General features: G+C 48.9%; 3 protein-coding genes across 6 annotated transcripts; all 3 read left to right on the top strand.

Moving 5' to 3' along the window:
- Positions 1-945: 945 nt before the first annotated feature.
- jph3a (junctophilin 3a) lies at positions 946-12029 on the top strand. 2 transcript variants are annotated; one of them, XM_029845965.1, is made up of 5 exons: positions 946-1023; positions 7407-8187; positions 8312-8436; positions 8905-10082; positions 10177-12029. In XM_029845965.1, exons 2-5 carry the CDS (start codon positions 7436-7438, stop codon positions 10255-10257), a joined length of 2136 nt encoding a protein of 711 aa, XP_029701825.1. In that variant the 5' UTR covers positions 946-1023; positions 7407-7435; the 3' UTR covers positions 10258-12029. The 2 variants fall into 2 exon arrangements, with proteins under 2 accessions (XP_029701825.1, XP_003969783.1); XM_003969734.2 differs by lacking the exon at positions 946-1023 and adding an exon at positions 2236-3615.
- Positions 12030-12968: 939 nt separating this feature from the next.
- On the top strand, positions 12969-17523 carry znf319a (zinc finger protein 319a). Its single transcript, XM_003969733.3, has 2 exons — positions 12969-13224; positions 14172-17523. Exon 2 carries the CDS (start codon positions 14313-14315, stop codon positions 16074-16076), a length of 1764 nt encoding a protein of 587 aa, XP_003969782.1. The 5' UTR covers positions 12969-13224; positions 14172-14312; the 3' UTR covers positions 16077-17523.
- Positions 17524-17664: 141 nt separating this feature from the next.
- csnk2a2a (casein kinase 2, alpha prime polypeptide a) lies at positions 17665-22168 on the top strand. Of its 3 annotated transcripts, none has more exons than XM_003969605.3 (13): positions 17665-17915; positions 18706-19088; positions 19174-19285; positions 19435-19536; positions 19686-19736; positions 19870-19929; positions 20105-20188; positions 20480-20590; positions 20659-20760; positions 21043-21143; positions 21220-21368; positions 21442-21527; positions 21681-22168. In XM_003969605.3, exons 2-12 carry the CDS (start codon positions 18982-18984, stop codon positions 21513-21515), a joined length of 1053 nt encoding a protein of 350 aa, XP_003969654.1. In that variant the 5' UTR covers positions 17665-17915; positions 18706-18981; the 3' UTR covers positions 21516-21527; positions 21681-22168. The 3 variants fall into 3 exon arrangements, with proteins under 3 accessions (XP_003969654.1, XP_011608114.1, XP_011608113.1); XM_011609812.2 differs by having other exon boundaries at positions 17665-17995; XM_011609811.2 differs by lacking the exon at positions 17665-17915 and adding an exon at positions 18390-18416.
- Positions 22169-22241: the final 73 nt, after the last annotated feature.

Below are 22241 nucleotides of genomic sequence, written 5' to 3'. Positions count from 1 at the left end.
GGCGTGGCCTGCGTCGACAGGTACAGGTGCGCAACTTTATATCGGTTTATTTCACGGAAATGAACCTTCATTTAACTTCAGTAATCGTGTGATAGAATAACAGGTTCATACAGTCACTCTGACAGATTAAGGTCGTTATTGCCGATAAACCGATGATTTATAGCTTCTGCAGTCCGACGTGTCAAATGCTAACATGCTAATGCTAACTTTATCAGCACACATCGTGATTAAACTCTTAAATATTGTCCTGCACGATAAAACACGATGTTTTTACGAGACTCCTTCACAAAATAAATAGTTGGAAGCTGAAGTGAAACAAACTGCGTCAACTGTAGGTTAATTTTTATTTTTTTCCCCACCATTTCACTTTAAATTAATATTAAATATTCGTGATGCAATTATCGTTGCTGCTAAATTGTTAGCAGCTTGTTTGTAGTCATAAATATAAATTAAACCACCGTTTATATATCAGGTCTGTTTGGTTTATGTAATTAACATTTAAGTATATATGTTTTGGAAGAAATGATCAGAAACACTAGTAAAATCCCACTAAAACAAAATATTTACACACTATCTTAAACAACTGTAATTGTTTCGGATCAGTTTTGGATGTAGAACACACGTTAATTCAAGGCAAATTAATTTTAGTAAGTACCAACTGCAGAGCTCTCTGGAATCATGGCAACAACCATTTTATAGCATTAAATCCTCTGACATGATTCCAAGAACAGAGATAATTCCTAATTCTTTTAAGCTTCATCGGTGGACATAAAATGATTCATTTCATTTTAATCCTTAAATGTAAAAATAATCCATTTTGTCAAACGTAAAGAACAGCAGCTCCACTTTGGTTTTTTATAATAATAAAAATTTTTATTGCATTATTTGGAAACAGAAATGTAATCGCTGTGTTTTGCTTTGTGACCTTTGGTCCTAAACGTCCAGGTGAACGCCCAGCGATGGTGCACCCAGAGGCTCTTTAATGGCGTCCACGGGTCCTCGGTGCCTGAATGCAGCCGTGACGTGAGTACACGAGCGCTCGGAGACGTTAATTCACTCACTCGCTGCTCAGTTTAAAACACGCAACATGTCGCTTTCACTGTGAATTCATTAAGAGGCTCCTGTGTTCCCAGCCCAAGGTAACGTGTTTTTCTCTCAATTAAAACCTAAAAATAAATCTACAGAGGGCTCATTAAAGGCATCTAGAGTGTTGAAAACTAAGTGTTTGCTGACGTTGGTTTAGGAACAGTCCCAGTCCTCAATGTGAAGAAAGTAATATTTCATCCTGGTGATAACGTGACATCATTTATTGGCTGAATCATGCGAATTTCCCTTCAAATAAATGTAATGAAAACAGCAGAGCCATAAGGTAACATTGTTAATGTGGGTGTGGATGGAAACGGCTCTCGTAACCATGAGTGTAAAAGAATATGGAGAGCTTTAACATCTCTGTGGGGACACTAGGTGATAAAATATGAACAGTGATGCCTTCTCGGGTCGTTTTGAATATAATAGTGGAGAGGAAATGCTTTGTTGTGAAACCCCCAGTCTAATCTCAACAGACTCCTGAGGGGTATCTGTTCCAGTACGACACAGAATAAAACAATGGAGCCAATAAAATACTCTGTGTCATCGACCTGCAGAGCAGCTAACGAGGAAAAGCGTCAAAGTTCAGTGACGCGACTGAGGATTTGACAGCAAACAGAGCGTCACCGGGCAGGTTTCCGAGATATATCAAGGAAAAGTAAAAGGAAATCTCCAGCCTCCACCTGCCCCAGACAACAGGAAGCAACAGTAACACAGCTTCGCCATCCTGGCCGCCACGCAGACACACATGATGCGTTCACTGTCAAAGATTTCCAATACTGCCCTGCACCAGTTATTGATTCTGGAAGTCCACCCTGACCAAGATGATACTCTGATAGTCTGACGCCACAGTGACGGACAGACGTGTTGATCTCTCATTACTTATTATTATTAAAGCTCAGTCCAAGGAGGGGAGGGGGGGTCCATTAGGCTTGTGCAGACGGTGAGTTCACAAACGTGCGGCTGTTGGGAAAGCACAGTGCTGACGGACCGGATTTTGGCGAGTAAAATGAGGCTGGATAATTAGAAAGAGCGGGCTTGTATCCCCACCGGGGGGAGCAGCCAGCTATTCCACCATCCCTTCGTCGCTATCGCTTTAAGAGCTGAGAGGAGTGTGTGTTGTGTGTGTGTGCGTGCATGCGTGTGGGGGAGGGGTATTGGCTGGGGTAGAACAGTCCTGTAATGAGCAGATTTTAGAGAGAGAGAGGGAGAGAGAGCAAGGCCGAAAGAGAGGACAGATGACTTGGTGGAATTGAGATACAACAACAATCCAGATTTTAGCAAACGCTGGGACGCGGAGGACAAGGCGGAAGAGAGGAATAATTTATATTTTCTTCTGCTGCTGTTTTCATCTTCCTGGAGAGGAGAGCGCCTCATCTTCCAATCAGCGGCGAGCAGAGAGGAGAGATATTCGCTCTCTTGATGTCTGTCGAGGCTCCTGCCGCTATGTTTGTGTCTCTCTGAGCGTTAGCCCGGAATCGCCTGTTTCCGGGCTAACGCTACACAGAATCATCGTTAACTTCCCTCGGTTCTTCTCCCGTCATTTAAATTTTAATGCCGTAAGGCTGCGGCGGCGTCGCTGTCCTGCCTCCCTGGCTGTGTGCAGGTGCGGCAGGGATGTGGGGATGCTGTGATGTCTGATTGAGTTTGGTCGCGGCCGCCACGACTGCTGCTCTGTGGGCCTCCGGGACCGGTTGAAAAAGCCTAGGCCTCTCCCGTCTGGTGGGTCCCGTTTGAGTCGGAAGCGACTGGACAGGAAGCCTCGCTGGCCTGTGCGGCTACACGGAGTGGGAAGGTGGAGGAGGAAGTGGAGGAGGAGAAGGATGAGAAGCACTCTGAGCCCACATGCCCATGGGAAGCGGCATGTTCAGCAGCGACGTTCGTCACTGTAGAACCAGCGCTGAGGCTTAGACTGCTTCTCCATTGTTTGGTGACGCGTCTCCGAATTTTAAAACAAGGAGCTGGCTGTTGGACATCCCAAACGCAGCAGGAGAGCAGGAGTGGAACCCCTGCACCTTCGTGCTACCTGATCCACTTGAGGCCTCCTCCCTGGTTTCTCCCCCTGAGTGAGACCAGGCCCTTGTTCTTCTTTTTATCGTCTTTTTTTTCCTTGACATTCTAAGGATTTGCCAAAACCTGTTTCATGCATGTCCACTGGAGGCAGGTTTGACTTTGATGATGGGGGGTCGTACTGCGGGGGGTGGGAGCAGGGTAAGGCCCATGGACGTGGGGTCTGCACTGGACCCCAGGGTCAGGGGGAGTACGCCGGTGCCTGGAGTCATGGTTTTGAGGTCCTGGGTGTGTACACGTGGCCCAGTGGGAACAGCTACCAGGGTACCTGGGCGCAGGGCAAACGGCACGGCATCGGCGTGGAGAGCAAAGGCCGATGGGAGTACAGAGGGGAGTGGACTCAGGGGTTCAAAGGTCGTTACGGGCAGCTGGAGAGCACGGTCAGCGGGGCCCGGTATGAGGGGACGTGGAGCAATGGTCTGCAGGATGGATACGGGACAGAAACCTACTCTGATGGAGGTAAGGATCCGTTTCAGCCCCTTCACACCAAAATTAACAGTGTAACAACTGATTTCCAGCCTGAAAGTGGAGCAACTTGCTTACTGAAGCTGCTGCTAAAATACACTGTCACATGTTTCCAATACGGGCTACATAAATAACATGTAGGTCAGATCCACGCGCATTGCTGCATTTCTGAGCAGGCCTACCGGGAAGGGCCCGATGGGCTGAGGAGGCCCCGGGGGCAGGAAGTCAACATGGATCTGTTGCTCGACTCGCAGAACTCTTCTGTTCTCCACTGTCGGCACCGAAGACATAGAAACCGAAGAAGCCAAAAGAGTCACAGCTTGTAGCTGCAAAGCGGCTGAAATTTTCCTCTGGGTTTAATAAACTTGCAGTAATCAAGTTATCTAATAATCAATATAAATGGATCTATTCAACATGTGGAACTAAAATAACAGGAGATAAAAACAAGGAAAAACACACCTTTGAAAGTCGGCAAGGTGACTAAAACGTGAGGTCTAAAAGGAGATCCATGCAAAAACTAAAGCTAAAGGTGATTTGTGAATAAAAAAGACCAGAATAAGTAACACAAACAGACAGCGTAGCATTAAAATAAAGCAGAGATTTAATGTGGAAAAGATCCAAAATGACCAGAACAAGGGATCATCAACCAAACCTGACCATCACTTCCAGTTACACTCAAGGTAAAGCAGAAACACAAGTATAAAAACACACCAGCGCTCCACTCCTCACTGCAGCACACCCTCTGTCGCCATGGTGACGCAGAGACAGCGGGTCAGCATGTCACCAGGGATCACCTGGTGACGCTTCTGCTCCCTCATTGGCTCTCTGCTGCGTGTTTTTCTCCAGACTTCAGAGGTTTGTGTGCAGAGCACCGCCGACGTGAACACAACAACACAAACAGAGATTTACAACCAAATCAATTCACTGATTTATTGATCCTGAAATCATATAGTTAGTATTTATTTCTCCAGATTAAGGAACCTTCAAATTTCTCTGAAATAGGTGGAAACATTGTGAACAATGTTGGTAAAATATTCATAAATGCAATGTTGTGTTTACAGAGGAGGGGGGGGGGCGGATTTTCAAGTCCGTTTTTAATGTTCTGGCTGTTTGTGTTGGAGCTGCATCAGCTCTGAAGTCAAAAAGCCACCTCGGAAAACCAACAGCTCCACCTCCTCCGCTCTGCTCACATGGAAAACCACCGACAGATGAATATAGCACGCACGAGCTGACACATTTTCCATAACCCAATAAATGTGCAGGACACGCGCACACGCTGGTGCGCATGCACACACACACACACACACACACACACACACACAGTCTCTGTCAACAGAAGAGGAACACTTAATCAAATGATCAAATGATATCCCAGCCCAAACCTGGCATTCAGGACCCTGGACAGCGCCCAGTTCAGGAGCAGCAAATCCTGATATAAAAGAGGAGGAAAAGGCTAAAAGGAAGCTTTTGGAGGACAGGAATACCCTTTTTATTGGTTTGCTGTAGTTGTTTATTATAATTTACGTGTTCTAGGATGCAACTTTAGCTTAGAATTTCAATTACAGTCTTAAAACTATGCCTCTCCTTCTCTCTGTCAGTGGGTCTGGGTAAAAGATGTGTAGCTCCCAGTGTCAGTTTTCAGGATTATGTCTGTAAATCCTCAGTTCAAGACTAGTGCATGACTGGGATTATGGAGGTTTGTTTGGAATAATGTGTGGGAAAGATCTGGGACGCTGCAGCACTTAACAAAATTAAGTGGTTTAAATTTTGTCAAATAATTCGCTGAGTCAAACCAGACGTAGAGAAAAGGACACGTGCATTTCGGAACTGGTGAAATAGGAATGTTTCACTTATACCCCCGTGATTAATCAGATTTCCACTTTTTCTATACATTTTTCAGGAGCAAAAGGTTGATTTGAAGCGTTTCAGGCGCTGCTGGAGTCGTGTGGACGCGACATCCATGAAAACTGTCGTAATTCACAATATATATGACTCAATATTGAAGCGATGATTCAAAAACAGGAGCGCAATCAGGGGACTTGGGATGTAATCAGACCAGGAAGGAGAAATATGAAAAAGCCTATTACAGGGAGTGAATCATAAAAGATATTCAATAAGCTTTCCTCCAAAAATAACAAACAACTGGCGTTACCTGGTCTATAAATAAGCCCGACGACACTCATGTGGAGGGTAAGAATTGTACTTTTTAGATTAGCAAGGGCGAAGTGTGTTGAGATCAGCACCATATTCTAAACACCTTCTAAACAATATTTATATTATTTTGGATATTTAATTTTAACCAAAATTCTGCAAAATGATTTCATGTTTGATCTGAATCAAACTCTGATTCCATGATTCATCTATAAATCAGACCAATTGGTTGAGCTTCAGGCTGATGACAGAATCCAGATCAGAAGAGCTGCCAAAACGTCTGCCTTGGTACTAACCCCCCCCCCCCCCCCCCCCACACACACACACACACACACACACACACACACACACACACTGTGAACCGGAGTTTCCTGTCTGAAACATGAGTCGGCCACAGAGGTGAGGAGGGTCAGAGGGTGGGAGATGGGCAGAGCCTCTCCTGGGAATCCTCCCCTGATGCCTTCAGGAAGGATCATTCCATCAGAACATCACAGTGACCAACGTTGAGGGGCGAAACCCACCCAAGAACTATCACTAATACCTGGATTTCATTGATAAATTGGTTCCTCTCTCCCTCCCGCCCGTCACCCCCAGTTCCTCCTCACACTACATCTACCAGATCCACCAGATCTTGGTCAGATTTCACCACGTGGACAGTTTAGAAGTTAAATATGTCTTCCAGAGTCCGCTGTTGTTGCAGATGCACTTTGTAAAATGTTTCCCGGCTGCGCGTGACTCCGTTGCTCAGCAATGACGGACGTCTCATCCTGCAGATCGTCTGATGAATATTTCAGTTTGACGGCGCTGATGTGTGATCGCCAGCGTTTCGGTGCAGATTTAAAAAGTCAGCAGCTGTTAGAAGGGTTTTATCAGTCCGGGGATAAATCCTGCACACCGGCTCATCAGATTAAAGACGTGACCGCACGTACGGCAGCAACATTCGGCTTATTTGTGGTCGTTTGCTTGGAATCATTCGGTAGAACAAACGAATGAGCGCAGAGAAAACTCCAGTTTCCTCACTAAGTTCCCTGGTCGGTGGGGATGGACATTCCTCTGCCTGATCTGCAGGATTTGCTCCCCGTGCTAGGGGGCGTGGTCTGAAGGGTGGGCGCCAGGTGTCCATGTGACAGCCTGGACTCTGCCCAGTGAGCAGAGCCCTGCTGGCCCTCATATCATAACCAATAACCTCACAGACCTGTTATTGCTGGCTCAGGCCGTACGGGACTGGGCTGAGGAGCGGAGGGTTCTTGGTTCAAGCTCGGTGTAGACAAACATGGAAGGTGTTCAGGTGGCAGGGGGTGTGGCTAGGACACCTTCAGAGCACCCTTGAGCAAGGTAGCAAACCCCCAAATGTTCACATAGGGGTACCCTGCCTCCGCCCACATGCACATGGGATACGCTCCAGCACCTCCCCGTGGCCCCGATACTGATAAAGAGGTCGGGAAGGAGAGAAACTGCTGAGCAGCATCACATCGGAGAGAAAAAGGTGCCCAGACGACAGAAAACAACTTTACTGCACCGACTTTCGTGGAGTTTTCAGCTTGTTCCTTTGACCTGACACAGTTTTTCAGGAACCGTTGGAGATATTTCTGAAAAAACTCCTGGTAACTCTCGGTGTTTCCTGTCTCCACCAGGAACCTACCAGGGCCAATGGCTTGGCGGGATGCGTCACGGCTATGGCGTGCGGCAGAGCGTGCCGTACGGCATGGCGGCTGTCATCCTCTTCCCTCTCCGGACATCCATAAACTCCCTCCGCTCAGAGCACAGCCACGGCCCCCCTGCTGTGCTGGAGGATAACAGCGCCACTACAGCCACAGACGGAGTGGTTGCGGGTCTGGCGGGGAGCCCGGTTGGACGCGGCGGCTTCGCCCTGACGGTGCCAAGCGATGCCGAGCGTCAGAGGAAGAGGAAAGGCCGCTTCCGTCAGTCCATCCTGAGCGGCCTGAAGCTGCGCCGCTCGGAGTCTAAGAGCTCGCTGGCCAGTCAGCTCAGCAAGCAGAGCTCGTTCTGCAGCGAGGCCGGGATGAGCACTGTCAGCTCCGCCGCGTCCGACATTCACTCCAATGCCAGCGAGAGCGAGCAGGGCGCCCCCGTGGACGCCACGGTCACTGAAATGTATGCTGGGGAGTGGCGGAGCGACCAGAGGGCCGGCTGGGGCGTGAGCCGGCGCTCGGACGGCCTGCATTACGAAGGCGAGTGGGCGGGGAACAAGAGGCACGGATACGGATGCACCACCTTCCCTGATGGCACCAAAGAGGAGGGGAAGTACAAGCACAACGTGTTGGTGAGTGGAAAGCGCAAGAACCTGATCCCGCTGAGGGCCAGTAAGATCCGAGAGAAGGTGGACCGAGCCATGGAGGCCGCCGAGAAGGCTGCCGACATCGCCAAAAAGAAAGTCGAGATCGCCATGTCAAGGTAACTGCGAGGAAGCAGCGCGGTCTCGCCTTCACTGATTTTAAAAGAGGAGATTTGGCTTAAATCGCCGCCTGGATCCTGCTACTTCATTGATGAGGTCGACCACCTGTTTTTGCCTGTTCAGGATGAGCCACGCTCGTGGGAAGGCGGAGGCAGCAGAAGGAGTTGCGCAGAAGGCCCTGGAGGAGTGTCGCCTGGCCCGCATCGCTGCCAAAGAGCTCTCTCCATCCTTTCACATCTACGGGAACGGTGAGTGCTCGGTAAACAGAAGCGTGTCTGGTTTCATCACATTAAACTTCAGCTTTTGCTGCTGATTCTTGCAGGTAAATGATCCAAGTCAGGATCACGAAGCAAAAGAGCAACAACGCTAATGTAGTTGTGAGTGTTGTGAGTTTGAAATGAGAAGCATGCCAGTTTAACGGACTGACCAAATTAAGAAATCTGTAAAACCATAGTGACCATAGTTCAAAGGTAAAGAATTTTGAGGCTTCGACCACTCTCAGTATTTAGAAATGGACTTAAATCTCACGGTAAACTCATACGATTCATCTTCAGACTGAACTCCTCCGTGAGCCTGCAGCGTCTGTTGGCACAGGACCCAGTTTGCACCTTTGTTACACCATATAGCTAATAACACACACACACACACACACACGCACACACACATGCACACACACGTGCCAAACTTCACTGCTGCTGTTCTCCAACTGTTTTCAGGGCTTGAATGTCAGAGGCCAAAGCATCAAGACACCAAGGACAAAGACCACGAGGTGATCTCCACGGAAACAGAAAGTCCAGAGTTGTGTACTCCTGACACCACGCCGCCGGTTGTCACGCCTGAACTCAGCCCCATACTGAGCGTGCCAACCTCACCTCCCTACAGCCCCCCCAAATCTGCCCATCGGCCCAGAAACGCCTGCTTCATGCGCCAGAGCGCCATTGACGACCAAGGTGGTGCGGAGATCCAGGTGCTGGTGGAGGGGCGGGCTACAGATGTTCTGAGGGGAGGGGCTAACAGCTGGACTGATGACCCTTATCCAGAGCGAGGGGGCAGCAGCCGCTCTACCACGCCCTCTCTTCTAGAGGAGCAGGAGGGCCAGATCAACGGCCACGAGCAAGCCCCACTGTCCAATCACAAACCAAGAGAAAAGGCCTCAACCAATCACAAGTCCTACAGAACATGGGAGCATTCCAACCAAAAGCCCTCCAAACATGCCTTGTCCAATCACAAATCGAGGGAGTACTCTTCCTCCAATCACAAAACATGGGATCACTCCACCAATCACAAGCTCTGCGAGCACCCTTCTTCCAACTATAAGCCGCAGGTGCACATTCTGTCCAATCACAAGAGCTCGGAACACAACACGTCCAATCACAAGACTTCTGAGCACGCGTCCAATCACAAGCCCCAAGATTATATCGCGTCCAATCACAATGCGAAGGACCACGTCTCCTCCAACCACAACCCGAAGCAGCACAACCTTCCCAACCACAAGCTGAGCGAGCACGCCGAAAAGCGGGACGGCTTCACGCGGGGCTGGACCACTGAGAGCACGCTCAGGTGGAGCCCCGCCCACTCTCGCCTGACGGGGCACGATGAGGAGCGCACGGAAGAGTACACGGTGGACATGAGGCTTCAGTGCGTGGACTCGCAGACGTCTCGGGGGCTGGGCCAGGAGTCGCCGGCCCCCAAGAGCAGCAGGCTACGGTTCCGGGGCCTGCGGCCGGTCAGAGAGGGGTCGGTGGACTCGGTGCAGATGCTGGACAACCTGAATGTGGGGGCAGAGCTGGAGGAGTGGCCGCTGCACAGGGACCTCACCCTCTCCCCACCCCTAAAGTCTCAGCCTGTGGCTCTGGAGCAGGAAGGAGAGCTTCTCACCCTCAAACCAAACTCAGTGAGTGGGCTCAGACGGTTGCCGTCCTCCGTCTTTACGTCCTCGCGCGTCTGTGGTGCAGCACGAACTAACGTCTTCTTCTGTTGTGTTTCAGGGCTCCAGCTCTATCCTGGTGGTTATGGTCATTTTACTCAATATTGGAGTAGCCATTCTTTTCATCCACTTCTTTATTTAGGCTTCTACAGGTTCCACCTTGTCAGACTTCTTGATATCTACAGTATATTCTATTATTACTGCTGAGACCAACATTCTGCCTGTTGGGCCAGAGCACGTGGCCCCCCAGCGAGAGGATTCCTGTCATCGCTCCTGGTCTTCTCCCCGCCGATGAAGCCCACCTACGTTTCTTCGAGAGCTCCTCATGCAAATGGTTTCTTTTGAGCTTGTAAAAAAACAAAATGTTGACGAATGCAGCTTTAAAAAATGGGGGGGGTGGGGGTTTAAACGGACTGGAGATGACACATTTTCCCATTTTTCCATCAGTCTCAGGAGACTAAAACCCATGTTTTACACGCTCCGTGCTGAGGAGTAAAGCCCCCTTTCCAGCCCTTTGTTTTGCTTTTCGGGCCCCACCCACCATCATTAACGGCACTATGCGCTCCAGAACTATGCTGCAAGAGTAGATCCATTTTAAAGGGCTCCGCCATTATTCCTCTCTTCTGTTCTTTCCGTTTTTCCAGGCCCGCACAGCCATTGCATGAGGCTTGCGTGGAGATTTAAAAGTGCATTTGCAAACCCTGTGACATCACCTGTTTTCCGTCCACACGTTTGTACGCACGCCGTCCCGTTCGTCACTCCGACACGACGCCACGTCCGGTTCAGATTAGAGCGAGCGGCACCAGTCCAGACATTTATGGACTTCCTAAAGTGATCGTAGTGTGAAGCCACAGGAACACATGAGCACGGAACTGCTGACGAGAACTCAGCCACGCCCCTTTGTACAGCCTCGAGACTGTTATGTTATAACCACTGATATATACGTATATGTGTCATTATTATTCCAGTTTCTTACTTTTAGCAGAGACAGAGAGAATGCTGAGTGCCTCCTATTTATTCATCTTCAGGCTCTTTGTCCACATCTGACCGCCGTAAAACACGAGAGGAGTCGACACCAAGGCCGTGTCCACCTTAACCCGTAGAAAATGATCTGGCTTCACGTAGAAATGGTTTAATTCAAGCTCTTTATTTGTGAATAGACGCGTTTCATTTGATCTTTTTCATTAGGTGACACTTTGACCCTTGCAGGCCCCGCCCCTTTAACCCCTTTAAAGCCCTTTAAAGGCCAGACAGGTCCACCCGGCTCGGCGTATGATCACATCCATCCTGCTCACCTGAGCTTATTCAGTCATGAAATCTTTAGTGTGGAGGTGGCCTGAGAGCGGCCACCCCCCCTTCCCCCCCATCATCGCCCACCTGCCCTGAAAATGGCATGCACTGTTTTGTCTCTCACTCTCCCCCAAGTCCCCGACCCTTTTGAGCCAGTCAAAAAGGGAAAAATAGGGTTTTTACGGTGTCATTTCCAGACACTTTTTGTTCTTTTCTTTTATTTTATTTTTGGGCCGGATGAGTTTCTATTTTTTTCTTTTATTTCCAGCATGTTTGTTACGCCTGCTCAATCTGGTGTCAGTTCGTGACCTTCTCCCTCTCGTCTCTCTCTTAATCCGACAAACACAAGGCTACTTGAGACGCGGAGAGCAATGTAAAAAATAAATAAATAAATAAATATACGCTCGCTTTTAAACTCTCCGTGGATAACTGAAATGTCCTGAGTTTATGAATGATACATAAAATTATATATATAAAAAGAAACTGCTACTGTATGTTTTATACTTCGCACTGAGTGGCATCATCATGTTGTGACATCATTGCATGCCTGAGCATGCTCTTTCTTACTCTTTGGTTTATGAGGTTGTTTCGAAGTTAATGTGGAGAAAATAATGAAATGTTTGAAATGAACGTGTTGTGGTCTCGTTTTTTCTGATGGCGGGGGGCTTTTGACCTTTGAAGGCGACGTTTGAAGGTTCACTGAATGTCATTTAGAGCCACAAAAACAGACATTAAATAGGAAGAGATTACAGGTAGAACTCGTCAGATCACAAAGATTTCTTGGTATTTTTTTGGGCTAGAATTGAAACTCCTTTTTAAAATTTCAGTACATTCTTTTCAGTCATAGAGGAAACTCTGAGTTTCAACATAAAGGTTACGAAAAGGTCAGAAGCAACTGACAGGAAACGCTACAGAGGCTGGATGGTCTGGCCCAGATTTCCATCCTCATGAAGGCCAGGTCCTCCACAGGCTGTCCCCTTAAAAGGAACCCATCTGTAGACGGTAATCTGGATTGTCACGGGCTTTAATTGCTCAGCAGCTGCTTTGGTCAGAAAATGAAGCTCAAACATGGGCTATTTTAACAATCATATACGAGTTCCGACTTAGGTGGTTTAAGCCGTTTCCCCATATGAGAACAGGAACTAGGACACACCTTTTGCGCATTCAAACCTGCGGCGCCTCTGTCTCCCTCTTCTGGAAACTCGAGGAAATGTACAGTCAACATGCTGTTGATCAACAAAGGGAAGAAAGAAAAACTTTTTGTTCTCCCGTTATTCTGTTCAAGGCGTAATTTCAGTGTAATGACATAACGATGTCTTTATCTATGTGGGAACAAGAAAGAATGAGTTAAAGATTTTTTGTTTGTATATTTATGGAACAACTAGAGCATGAATAACATTAGATAGTGCATTAACTACTTTATCTCTGGAAACATTTTTACAGGTGAGGCTTCTCGACACACTCGGTGAAACACCCCCATCTAGCGGCCCGCTGCGGAACCGCGCCCATTAATATCATACAGGCTCGTATTGGCCTTTGTATTTATTAGACTCAGACTTTGTGGGCGGTTTATCTTTTTCTTTGCCGGTTTTGGGGTCTGCTGCTCGGCCCCCGGGTATGGAGCGACCGTAGTGGCTGCTTCTTCGCCGCGATAGCTCTCTGGGTGTCGGTTTCCGGTGTCCATCCGTCTGCGGGAGGATGGCGGCCGGCTTCCACCGCATCCCCTCTACCGTCGGACCTGCGAGCCCTAAACGCGCCGAAGGCTGCCGACCTGGCCAGGAGACTGTGTTGGGAACTATCGATAGGGAGCGGGAGTGAGGTACGGAGCTCTGGTTCTTTGCGAAACCCGATATTTGCAGATTGGCGAGGCTTAGCCCCAAAAGATGGAAATTTCCCTGCAGGTCGCAGGAGGCCTAGTTTGATTTGGGGTCCGTTTTCACGAACCTCCCGTCGAGCCGCTGAGCGTATTGTGGCCTTTCTTAGAGGTTCGCCTTTAGCAACGCTTCTGCACACCGCGGGCCTCGTTTCACCTTTGTTCCTAAGCGCGTTCTTTTCGAAGCCCGACCGGCCGGTATGTGGTTTTCTGTGGACACTGTTTTTTATTTAAAAAAATCTGATTTTCTGAAAGGAAATCCAGTTGTTGAGAAGTGTTAGCTGCTCGCTAAGGGTTAGCCGCTAGCTCACAAGCTAGCGAAGCTTAGCCACATCATGGAAGTCAAAAATCACATTAGAAATGTTGTGGATGAGAAATAAACGCCCCCATTAAAGCAGAAGCTACAGCTCCTGGGTGACTTTTTTACGCTTTTATTACGTTGTGGTTGGGCTTTTTCCCCCAGCTGAGAGTCGTTACGTCCCCGCTCTGCGCCGCCAGGAAATAGACGGAGCCCAATTTTGGACGCGATAAAACCCCTTTTCAGAGACCCTGTAATACAGTTGATAGTCCGTGCATTTTCGTGCAAACTACGGCCACCTTTGCTTCGCACGGAGTGATCTTTGGGCATACTTTTGCCCCCGAACAGTCGCGGTGTAGCTCGGGCCATTTAGCAGCGGCTTGTTTCGCTTCTCTTTTCGCGTAATCTGAATTTGACAGATTTGTCACATTACACCGACGCCGCTTCGCTTCTGCAGCAGCAGCCCGAGTGTAGCTGAGCTCACGGGAGCAGTCGCTTTCGGTTTATCACCCCTTTGCAGTCAGGCCAACACCATGTGCAACAATGTTTTGTTCCAATTTGAAGTTTATGCATTGACGTGTCTGTGTCTCTCTAGGTTTCGCCACTAACTCTCAGGATTGTAAACAGTTAACCCCGCATTGCTTGGCTACAACTTCCTCAAACATCCTCCTTCCGTTTGTAGTCACACCCCCCCTCCTTCTGCCGATTGTTTGGTCCTTGCACGAGAAGTGGAAGGATGACAGAGGCGTGGCAGCAGCAGCAGCAACATGCAGTGGCTCCACCCTCCGTTGTGCACACACTCCCCCAGGGAGCTGATAATTCCCTGGGCTGTGCTGTGTACGGCGTCGTCCTGCAGCCGGACACGTCCATGCAGCAGCCGCAGCACGGCCAGCAGCTCACCGTCCAGACTCAGCAACCCACCATGCAGGTGGGCGGTGAACGAGGGCACAAGTGCGGCGCCTGCGGCCACGACATCTCTCACCTGGCCAACCCTCACGAGCACCAGTGCATGGTGAACCAGGACAGGTCCTTCCAGTGCACGCAGTGCATGAAGATCTTCAGCCAGGCCACCGACCTCCTGGAGCACCAGTGTGTGCAGGTGGAGCAGAAGCCGTTCGTGTGCGGCGTTTGTAAGATGGGCTTTTCTCTGCTCACCTCCTTGGCCCAACACCACAACTCGCACGGCAACGGCAACAACCCAATGAAATGTTCCATCTGCGAGAAAACGTACCGGCCGGGTTCCGGGAACGTCACCCCGACCTCGACGGCTGCCAACCCCCAGCAGCCCTCCACGGGGGAAACGTCCAGCGGCGGGGCAGCGATCGGTGCCTCGTCCCCTCAGGCGTACGAGGCCTCGGCGCCGGACCGGCCGTACAAGTGCTCAGTGTGCCACAAAGCCTTCCGCCATTTGTCCGAGCTGACGCGCCACGAACGGGTCCACACGGGCGAGAAGCCGTACAAATGCGACACCTGCGACAAAAGCTTCAGCCAGTCGTCGCACCTCGCGCACCACCAGCGCACGCACAGCTCGGAGCGGCCGTACAAGTGCGCCGTGTGCGAGAAGAGCTTCAAGCACCGCTCGCACCTGGTGCGGCACATGTACGCGCACTCGGGCGAGCACCTCTTCAAGTGCAACTTGTGCGAGATGCACTTTAAGGAGTCCTCCGAGCTCCTGCACCACCAGTGCCAGCCGGAGGGCGAGAGGCCGTTCCGCTGCGGCTCCTGCGGGAAGAGCTTCAAGCGCCCGTCCGATCTGAGGCAGCACGAGCGCACCCACTCCGAGGAGCGGCCCTTCCAGTGCGAGGAGTGCCAGATGAGCTTCAAACAGCAGTACGCCCTCGTGCGCCACCGCCGCACGCACAAGAACACGGCCGATCGACCCTTCAAGTGCAACCTGTGCGATAAGGGCTTCCTCCAGCCGTCCCACCTGCTGTACCACCAGCAGGTCCACGGGATGGAGAGCCTCTTCAAGTGCGCGTCCTGCCAGAAGTCCTTCAGCCAGTCGGGGGAGCTGCTGAGGCACAAATGCGGCGGCGAGGTGGAGAAGCCCTACAAGTGCGACGTTTGCGGCAAAGGCTACAAAAAGAATTCCACGCTGCAGCGCCACCAGAACTCTCACTGCACGGAGAAGCCGCTCAAGTGCTCGCTGTGCGACAAGCGCTTCGTGTCGTCGTCGGAGTTCGTGCAGCACCGCTGCGACCCCACGCGGGAGAAGCCGCTCAAGTGCCCCGACTGCGAGAAACGTTTCAGGTACTCCTCGGAGCTGCAGCGCCACCGCAGGGTCCACACCGGCGAGAAGCCCTTCAAGTGTGCCAACTGCGACAAGAGCTTCAAGCAGCGCGAGCACCTCGCCAAGCACCAGAGCGTGCACTCGCGCGAGACGCAGTTCAAGTGCGTGTGGTGCGGCGAGCGCTTCGTCGACCTGGCGGCGCTGCAGGAGCACACGGTCCAGCACACCGCCGAGGGCGAGAGTTTCCCCGAGGCCCCCTGCATCCCGTGAACTGAACCGGCTCTTGTCGCGCTCCCACAGACCCCGGCCGCCTGGGCGCTCCCGCCTTTAGCTCCGAACGCGCTCCCGATCCACGATTTTTAGTACCGACAACACGATTTCGTCATCGCTCACCCGAGAGACGGCGAGAGTCAAACGGGCTGTGACCAGTCTCCCTGGCAGATTATTTTGGGGTTTTCTTGCGAGTTTTTCGGGACCTTTCTGTGGTTTGCATGTGATCGTCTGTTTCGTGACTGTTGATTTTTGCATGTGCCTTTTTCGTTTCCTCAGTTCTTCATTTTTATTCCGACCTCCCACCTGGGGCGTTGGAGACTCTCCACCCAAACGCCGCAGCTGGCTCGTGCAGCAGTATCTTTTCTCATACTAGATCTTAGGTAGTATTATTTGTTTGTGCATGAGTATTTATCACACTCTAAAGTCACTGTTGTATTATATTCTAGGTTGGCTTTATTTAGGAAAACACCCCCAGAAAGAGACGGAGAAAAAAATTGAAAATGTGCAAAATGTATAGCCCGTGTCCTCTGGCATCTGTGTTGTTGCATCTTTGTATTAAAATAAATGACTAGGTATCAGTAGGTAACTAACCTGTACCTATCATGCCATACAAACACTTGACATGTGCAATTAAACCTGCACAATGTTGTATTTATGACTACTGATTCATGGCATCATCTACTCTGTTATATTATAGATTGTCTGTATACTCAGTGTAAACCTTGAAAACTGTATAGTGCTTATGTTACCTGTTTTGTTTTGTTTTTTTAATTCACAAATGAACTTGCAGTATTTTGCAAGTGCTCTAGTTTGATTTCTCACCAGATTTAACCCAACGGAACCTTATAATATTCATACTAGCTGCATTAGTTACTGTGTGATAGCTCTAACAAATGTCATAGTTTTCATTATTGTTTTGAAGAATTGGCATTTTAACGATCCTAATCTGGATTCTGAGCTCCTGGAGCTCAGCAGATTAATCCGAATTTCCTCAAACTGGTATTTTACGTGCTGGTTTATTCCAAGCTTAAATTTGAAGACTCCTGAGTATTTGTGTACTTTATTTACTGTGTGAGTTTCTATATTCTGTACAGTCGTAGTATATTTAAAGGGAGGTTTCTGAGGTGAAGGATCATGGGCAAAGGGAACTTTAGCAGGAGGGGCTGAGGGGCTTCTGCAGTTGTGCCATGAACCTCCTGAATGAGGTGATCAAGTATAATGAAGCATTTCCACCCATGGATATTAATATAGACTCCTGTTCATACTGTATACAGAAACAAAAATAAACCAAACATGGACATTAGACCCAGCGTTTTAATTTTTTTTTTGTCATGAGCGGGGAAGATAATCGCACCTTTCCTCAAATGTTTAGGCGTTACACGGATTCTATGAATAAACCAATATGAATAAAAATCCAACATGAATAAATATGGTTTCTCACCTATTTACTGTTGTGACTTTTCACTTGAGTTTTTTTTTTTAATGAAGTTAATTTGTAACTATAGAGTGAAGTCCGTATTTAAAATATTTTATTTGGCTTTACTTTTGTTATTGCCCAGATTGCAGGTCACGTGTTTCCTGGTTTACTTCCGGGTTGTGTTTACCGCAAAAGGAAATGCTACCCTGCTCTGATGCTAGCCCGCCGCTGTTAGCGCCTCCACCGATCTGATTAAAATATTCAGTCACTTTAATCGATATCACTCGCGTTTTTGACACACTGACACGGCGGCGTTGCTACGTCAAACTACGGAGAGTAACGTCCTGCTAACTGGATGCTAACAACCTAACGTTGATGACGGGCGGACTTCCTCCGAGCTCGGCTATTTCAACGACGAGGTTAGCCGGCTAACTGTAGCCGCGTTATTGATTTTGCGCCCCAGCAATGCAGTAAAAAATAAACAACCTTTCATCGACAAGTATGTGTTTCTTTGAATTGGTGCGAAGTTTAGGGTGCACCTAAATCTAATTTGCTTGAACCGTTTATTATTTGTGGAAGCCGCCCCCGTTTGTAGCTAGCTAGTGTGGAAAAACGATCGTAAAATGCTGAATCTCCTAGTCGATTTCCAAGTGAAGCGAAAACTGTGGTGATAGAGATATTAATATAAATAACCCAGTGGATCGGTTACCATAAGTTTCAGTAAAACCCCTTAATTCTAGTGTTGCATGTTCTTTACATTGCTCCTGGTTTTACCACACAATGTACAGTTCATAAACTATAACCCCAATCGTTCATTTTGGCTCGCTTTATTTTGATGTAAAATGTCTTAGAATCTTTAAACTAGTAACGATTCTTTTGTTTTGGCTTCTCAGATGATATCGGTGAAATCTACGCGTTATGTAAGCCCAAACCTGCCAGGGTACTTAAAGATTATTATCACCATGAAGCACTTCTATAAATAATCATTCGGCTGGAAATACACAGAAATACACCTTTCTGCATTTTTGTCTTGTGTAATTAAAATCCCATTGTTTCATTTGGGAAACAATCTCTCTCCATCTCTCTGATTTGGGCTTCCATATTTGATTCCACATCTCTTCCGTGTTTGATTGAGGGAATTCTTATGGGATCTTTTGCTTTTCCCTCATCTGCCCCGTCCTTCCTTCACTCTGTGTTTGTGTCCTGCAGCTGGCGGCTCTTCACGCCACCCTGCCCATCAACATCCTCCTCAGGGGCTTCACACGCTCGCTCATCTTAGCTCTGTCAGTCTGCTCGACTGCTGCCTCAGGCCAGTTTGACACCCTGCAGCAGGGGGCACGAGCATCCAAAACTGATGGTAAGCAGCGCACAGCGGGGGTGTTAGAGCCGCGTGTGGTGGAGAGTCACTGCGCCGCCTTCCAGTATCGAGCTGACAAGTATTCAGAGGGAGGGGAGGGTCCTGAACGCAACGCCTCAGAGCCAGCGATGCCTGGATCCACGCCAGCCAGCAGCAAAGCTCGGGTCTACACCGACGTCAACACACAGAAGAACAGAGAGTACTGGGATTATGACGCACACGTGCCCAACTGGAGGTGGGAAACCGACGACGTCGTTTAGTCACAGTCTTGGAAAATTATTTAAAGAAATCGAAATAATGAGAAGGGGCTATTTTTGCAGCAATCAAGACAACTACCAATTGGTTCGTAAACTGGGTCGAGGGAAGTACAGCGAAGTGTTTGAGGCCATAAATGTGACCAATAACGAGAAGGTGGTGGTGAAAATCCTCAAGGTGAGCTGCAGCCCCACCACTTTTCTATTTATTCATTCTGTTAAATAAATGAAGAGGGTTTTTGTGTTTACTTCAGGTATTTTTCTCTGCAGGAAAAGAAAAACCTTAATGAGTTATTAATCTAATAACGATTTTTTTTAAACCTTCAGCCCGTCAAGAAGAAGAAGATCAAACGGGAGATTAAAATCCTTGAAAACCTGCGAGGAGGAACCAACATCATCCGACTGGTGGACACGGTCAAGGACCCGGTGGTGAGTTCGATTCCTGCTGCATCTCATCGTCATGCCAACTACAGTCATGCAGTGTGTGTGTGTGTGTGTGTGTGCGCGCGCTGTGGTCGAGTGAGCGCCACCTACCTGCTGGTCTCCTCCATTAAGCCTGTGTTGTCCTCTCTTTGCAGTCCAGAACACCAGCGCTTGTCTTTGAGTGCATCAATAACACAGATTTTAAGGTACTCCCGTTTGGCTGATGTCATACGTGCACAGTTACCATGGCCATTATTAACACGCTTAACCCCCAACGGTCGTGTGCAGAGATGATCTGAGCGCCGTTTAAGTGTTTGACCCACAAATGTCCTCTGACAGGAGCTTTACCAGAAGCTGACGGATTACGACATCCGATACTACATGTACGAGCTGCTGAAGGTAAGAATGCATCTACTTCCCCTTCAGCCCCGGTTTGAAGACGAAGTCTGTTAAATTTGTGTTTAAATGTCCGCAGAATTAGCTCCGTTTGTTTATTTGTACGATATAGTCCAGAAACGTGCATTTTAATGGTCAGAAAGATGAGTTTGCCGGTGATGACTGTGGCCCTCTGCAGGCTCTGGACTACTGCCACAGTATGGGCATCATGCACCGGGACGTGAAGCCCCACAACGTGATGATCGACCACCAGCTCAGAAAGGTCAGTCCGCTCGTAGTTTTCACCCGAACAATCGCTCGAACTCGCCGAATAATAAAATAAAACCAGTGCCTCTGTTTGAAAGGTAAGTTTGAGCACATTTCTAAATGCTGTAGCAACAGTTAGCCGCTAGCCTCACAGAAACAAGTCAAGATGAGCCGAAATGTTGCAGCATTCATTCACTCAGCGAGATATCATCGTGAGTGATTTAAGAAAATCAGGGGTTTATGGGAAATTCTTTTAAAAAGGATTTCCTCATGACCGTAACCATTAATAACTGTCTCTTTTGCACAGCTGCGTCTCATAGATTGGGGTTTGGCAGAGTTTTACCATCCCGCTCAGGAATACAACGTCAGGGTGGCGTCGCGTTATTTCAAAGGCCCTGAGCTGCTGGTGGATTATCAGGTACAAACCTCACCTGCGTCTCTGTCCCCGCTCACTCCCGAGGTTTCAGCCAGTCCTTCTCTCCTCAGATGTACGACTACAGTCTGGACATGTGGAGCCTCGGCTGCATGTTGGCCAGCATGATTTTCCTGAAGGAGCCGTTCTTTCACGGCCAGGACAACTATGACCAGGTAAAAAATATTGATCATGGTACCTGTAACAAGGCTCTCTGCACTAGTCACTACTGACTAACAGCAAGAAAGCAAATTAATTAGAAAATTCCACCTTTAGATTAACACCTTGTCTAGTGTCTAAAGAATTGATACATGGTAAAAATCACTTCACTGCCACCTGGCGGCCACTGTGCGTTACTACATCAAGTTTCTCCTGATTTATATGGAGTCAGATCTTGTTTGGGAAAGTTCCCTAATAATAATAATAATAACCATCTGTATTTCCTTTGTGTTTACCAGCTGGTCCGAATTGCAAAGGTCCTCGGCACGGACGAGCTCTTTGGTTACCTGCACAAGTATCACATAGAACTGGACACACGCTTCAAAGACCTGCTGGGACAGTGAGTACCAGAACCTCTGTCCACCTGTCATCAAACCTGCAACGCCATGACATCTGCCCGGTGGCGTGTTGTTCAGGCAAACAAGGAAACGCTGGGAGCAGTTCATCCAGTCGGAGAACCAGCACCTGGTCAGTCCGGAAGCTCTGGACCTGCTGGACAAACTGCTGCGTTACGACCACCAGCAGAGGCTGACGGCGGCCGAGGCCATGCAGCACCCGTATTTCTGTGAGTAGCGGGGACGCGGGGGACCGAGTTACGATTCCTCATCATAGTAACACGCGGGACCTCCTCCTTCCAGATCCTGTTGTGAAGGAACACGCCAACACCAACACAGATGGAACAAAGGCCATAAGCAGCTCCAACGCAACATGATACCCAGAGCAGGTAGTTTAATCATCTGCGTTTCCCCCGGAAACAGAAGCTTTCTGCCAATGTTGTTCGATTGTGACGAACGCGCGCGTTGATGACGTCACTTCTGTGTGTGCGGCCGCGCCGTCCTTCGCGTCCTCTGATCGGTTGTCTTTCTGTCCCCTCCAGCCAATCAGGAAGAATCTTTGTTACCTCAACTTGTGACCTTGTCGTGGCAGAAAGTTCTGCCTCCAAACCAACAGCCATACTGGAGCAAGATGTCAGCACTGCAGAAAACAAACACGGATTCAACTTCCCTTTATCAAGCCCGGGGACGCGCGCTGCTCGCTTCGTGTCCCCGACCAATCAGATCTGACACCAGAACCCCCCCCCCCCCTCTCTCCACACCTCCTTCAACCTGTTTTTAACGTGACTTGTTGGGTCAGAATCAAGCGGGTGTCGTGCTGTTCGATGTTAGTCTGTTATTCCGATGCCGTGGCGACCTGGGATCCAGTATTTCTCACTGAGCGACATGGAGGCTGTGTTTCTGCTACGATAGTACAAAAGTTATATTGACAGAGAATAAACCATTTTTATTTAAAAACCTTCCCACGGAACTGTTTTTTCTTGCAAACAAGGACTTGCAGACTGCATTAAAATCATAATCCCCCAGAAAATCTATTGTCAAATAAATGAGCTGTTTTTGAGGCCCCCTTGTGGCCGACTGCAGAACATGGTTGCTACGGAGAT

This window comes from Takifugu rubripes, chromosome 13 (genome assembly GCF_901000725.2).
Source record: "Takifugu rubripes chromosome 13, fTakRub1.2, whole genome shotgun sequence".
Classification (NCBI taxonomy): Eukaryota; Metazoa; Chordata; class Actinopteri; order Tetraodontiformes; family Tetraodontidae; genus Takifugu; species Takifugu rubripes.
This window is presented reverse-complemented; position numbering and strand designations above follow the sequence as displayed.

Excerpts from the sequence above, each read along its gene's own strand:
- csnk2a2a (XM_011609811.2), top strand. The coding sequence starts at position 18,390 with ATGATATCGGTGAAATCTACGCGTTAT. Across the intron at positions 20,761-21,042 it reads GCCAGGACAACTATGACCAG|CTGGTCCGAATTGCAAAGGT; the intron begins GTAAAAAATATT and ends TGTGTTTACCAG. Across the intron at positions 21,144-21,219 it reads TTCAAAGACCTGCTGGGACA|GCAAACAAGGAAACGCTGGG; the intron begins GTGAGTACCAGA and ends CGTGTTGTTCAG.
- znf319a (XM_003969733.3), top strand. The coding sequence starts at position 14,313 with ATGACAGAGGCGTGGCAGCAGCAGCAGCAACATGCAGTGGCTCCACCC.
- jph3a (XM_003969734.2), top strand. The coding sequence starts at position 3,234 with ATGTCCACTGGAGGCAGGTTTGACTTTGATGATGGGGGGTCGTACTGC. Across the intron at positions 3,616-7,406 it reads AGAAACCTACTCTGATGGAG|GAACCTACCAGGGCCAATGG; the intron begins GTAAGGATCCGT and ends TGTCTCCACCAG. Across the intron at positions 8,188-8,311 it reads GTCGAGATCGCCATGTCAAG|GATGAGCCACGCTCGTGGGA; the intron begins GTAACTGCGAGG and ends TTGCCTGTTCAG.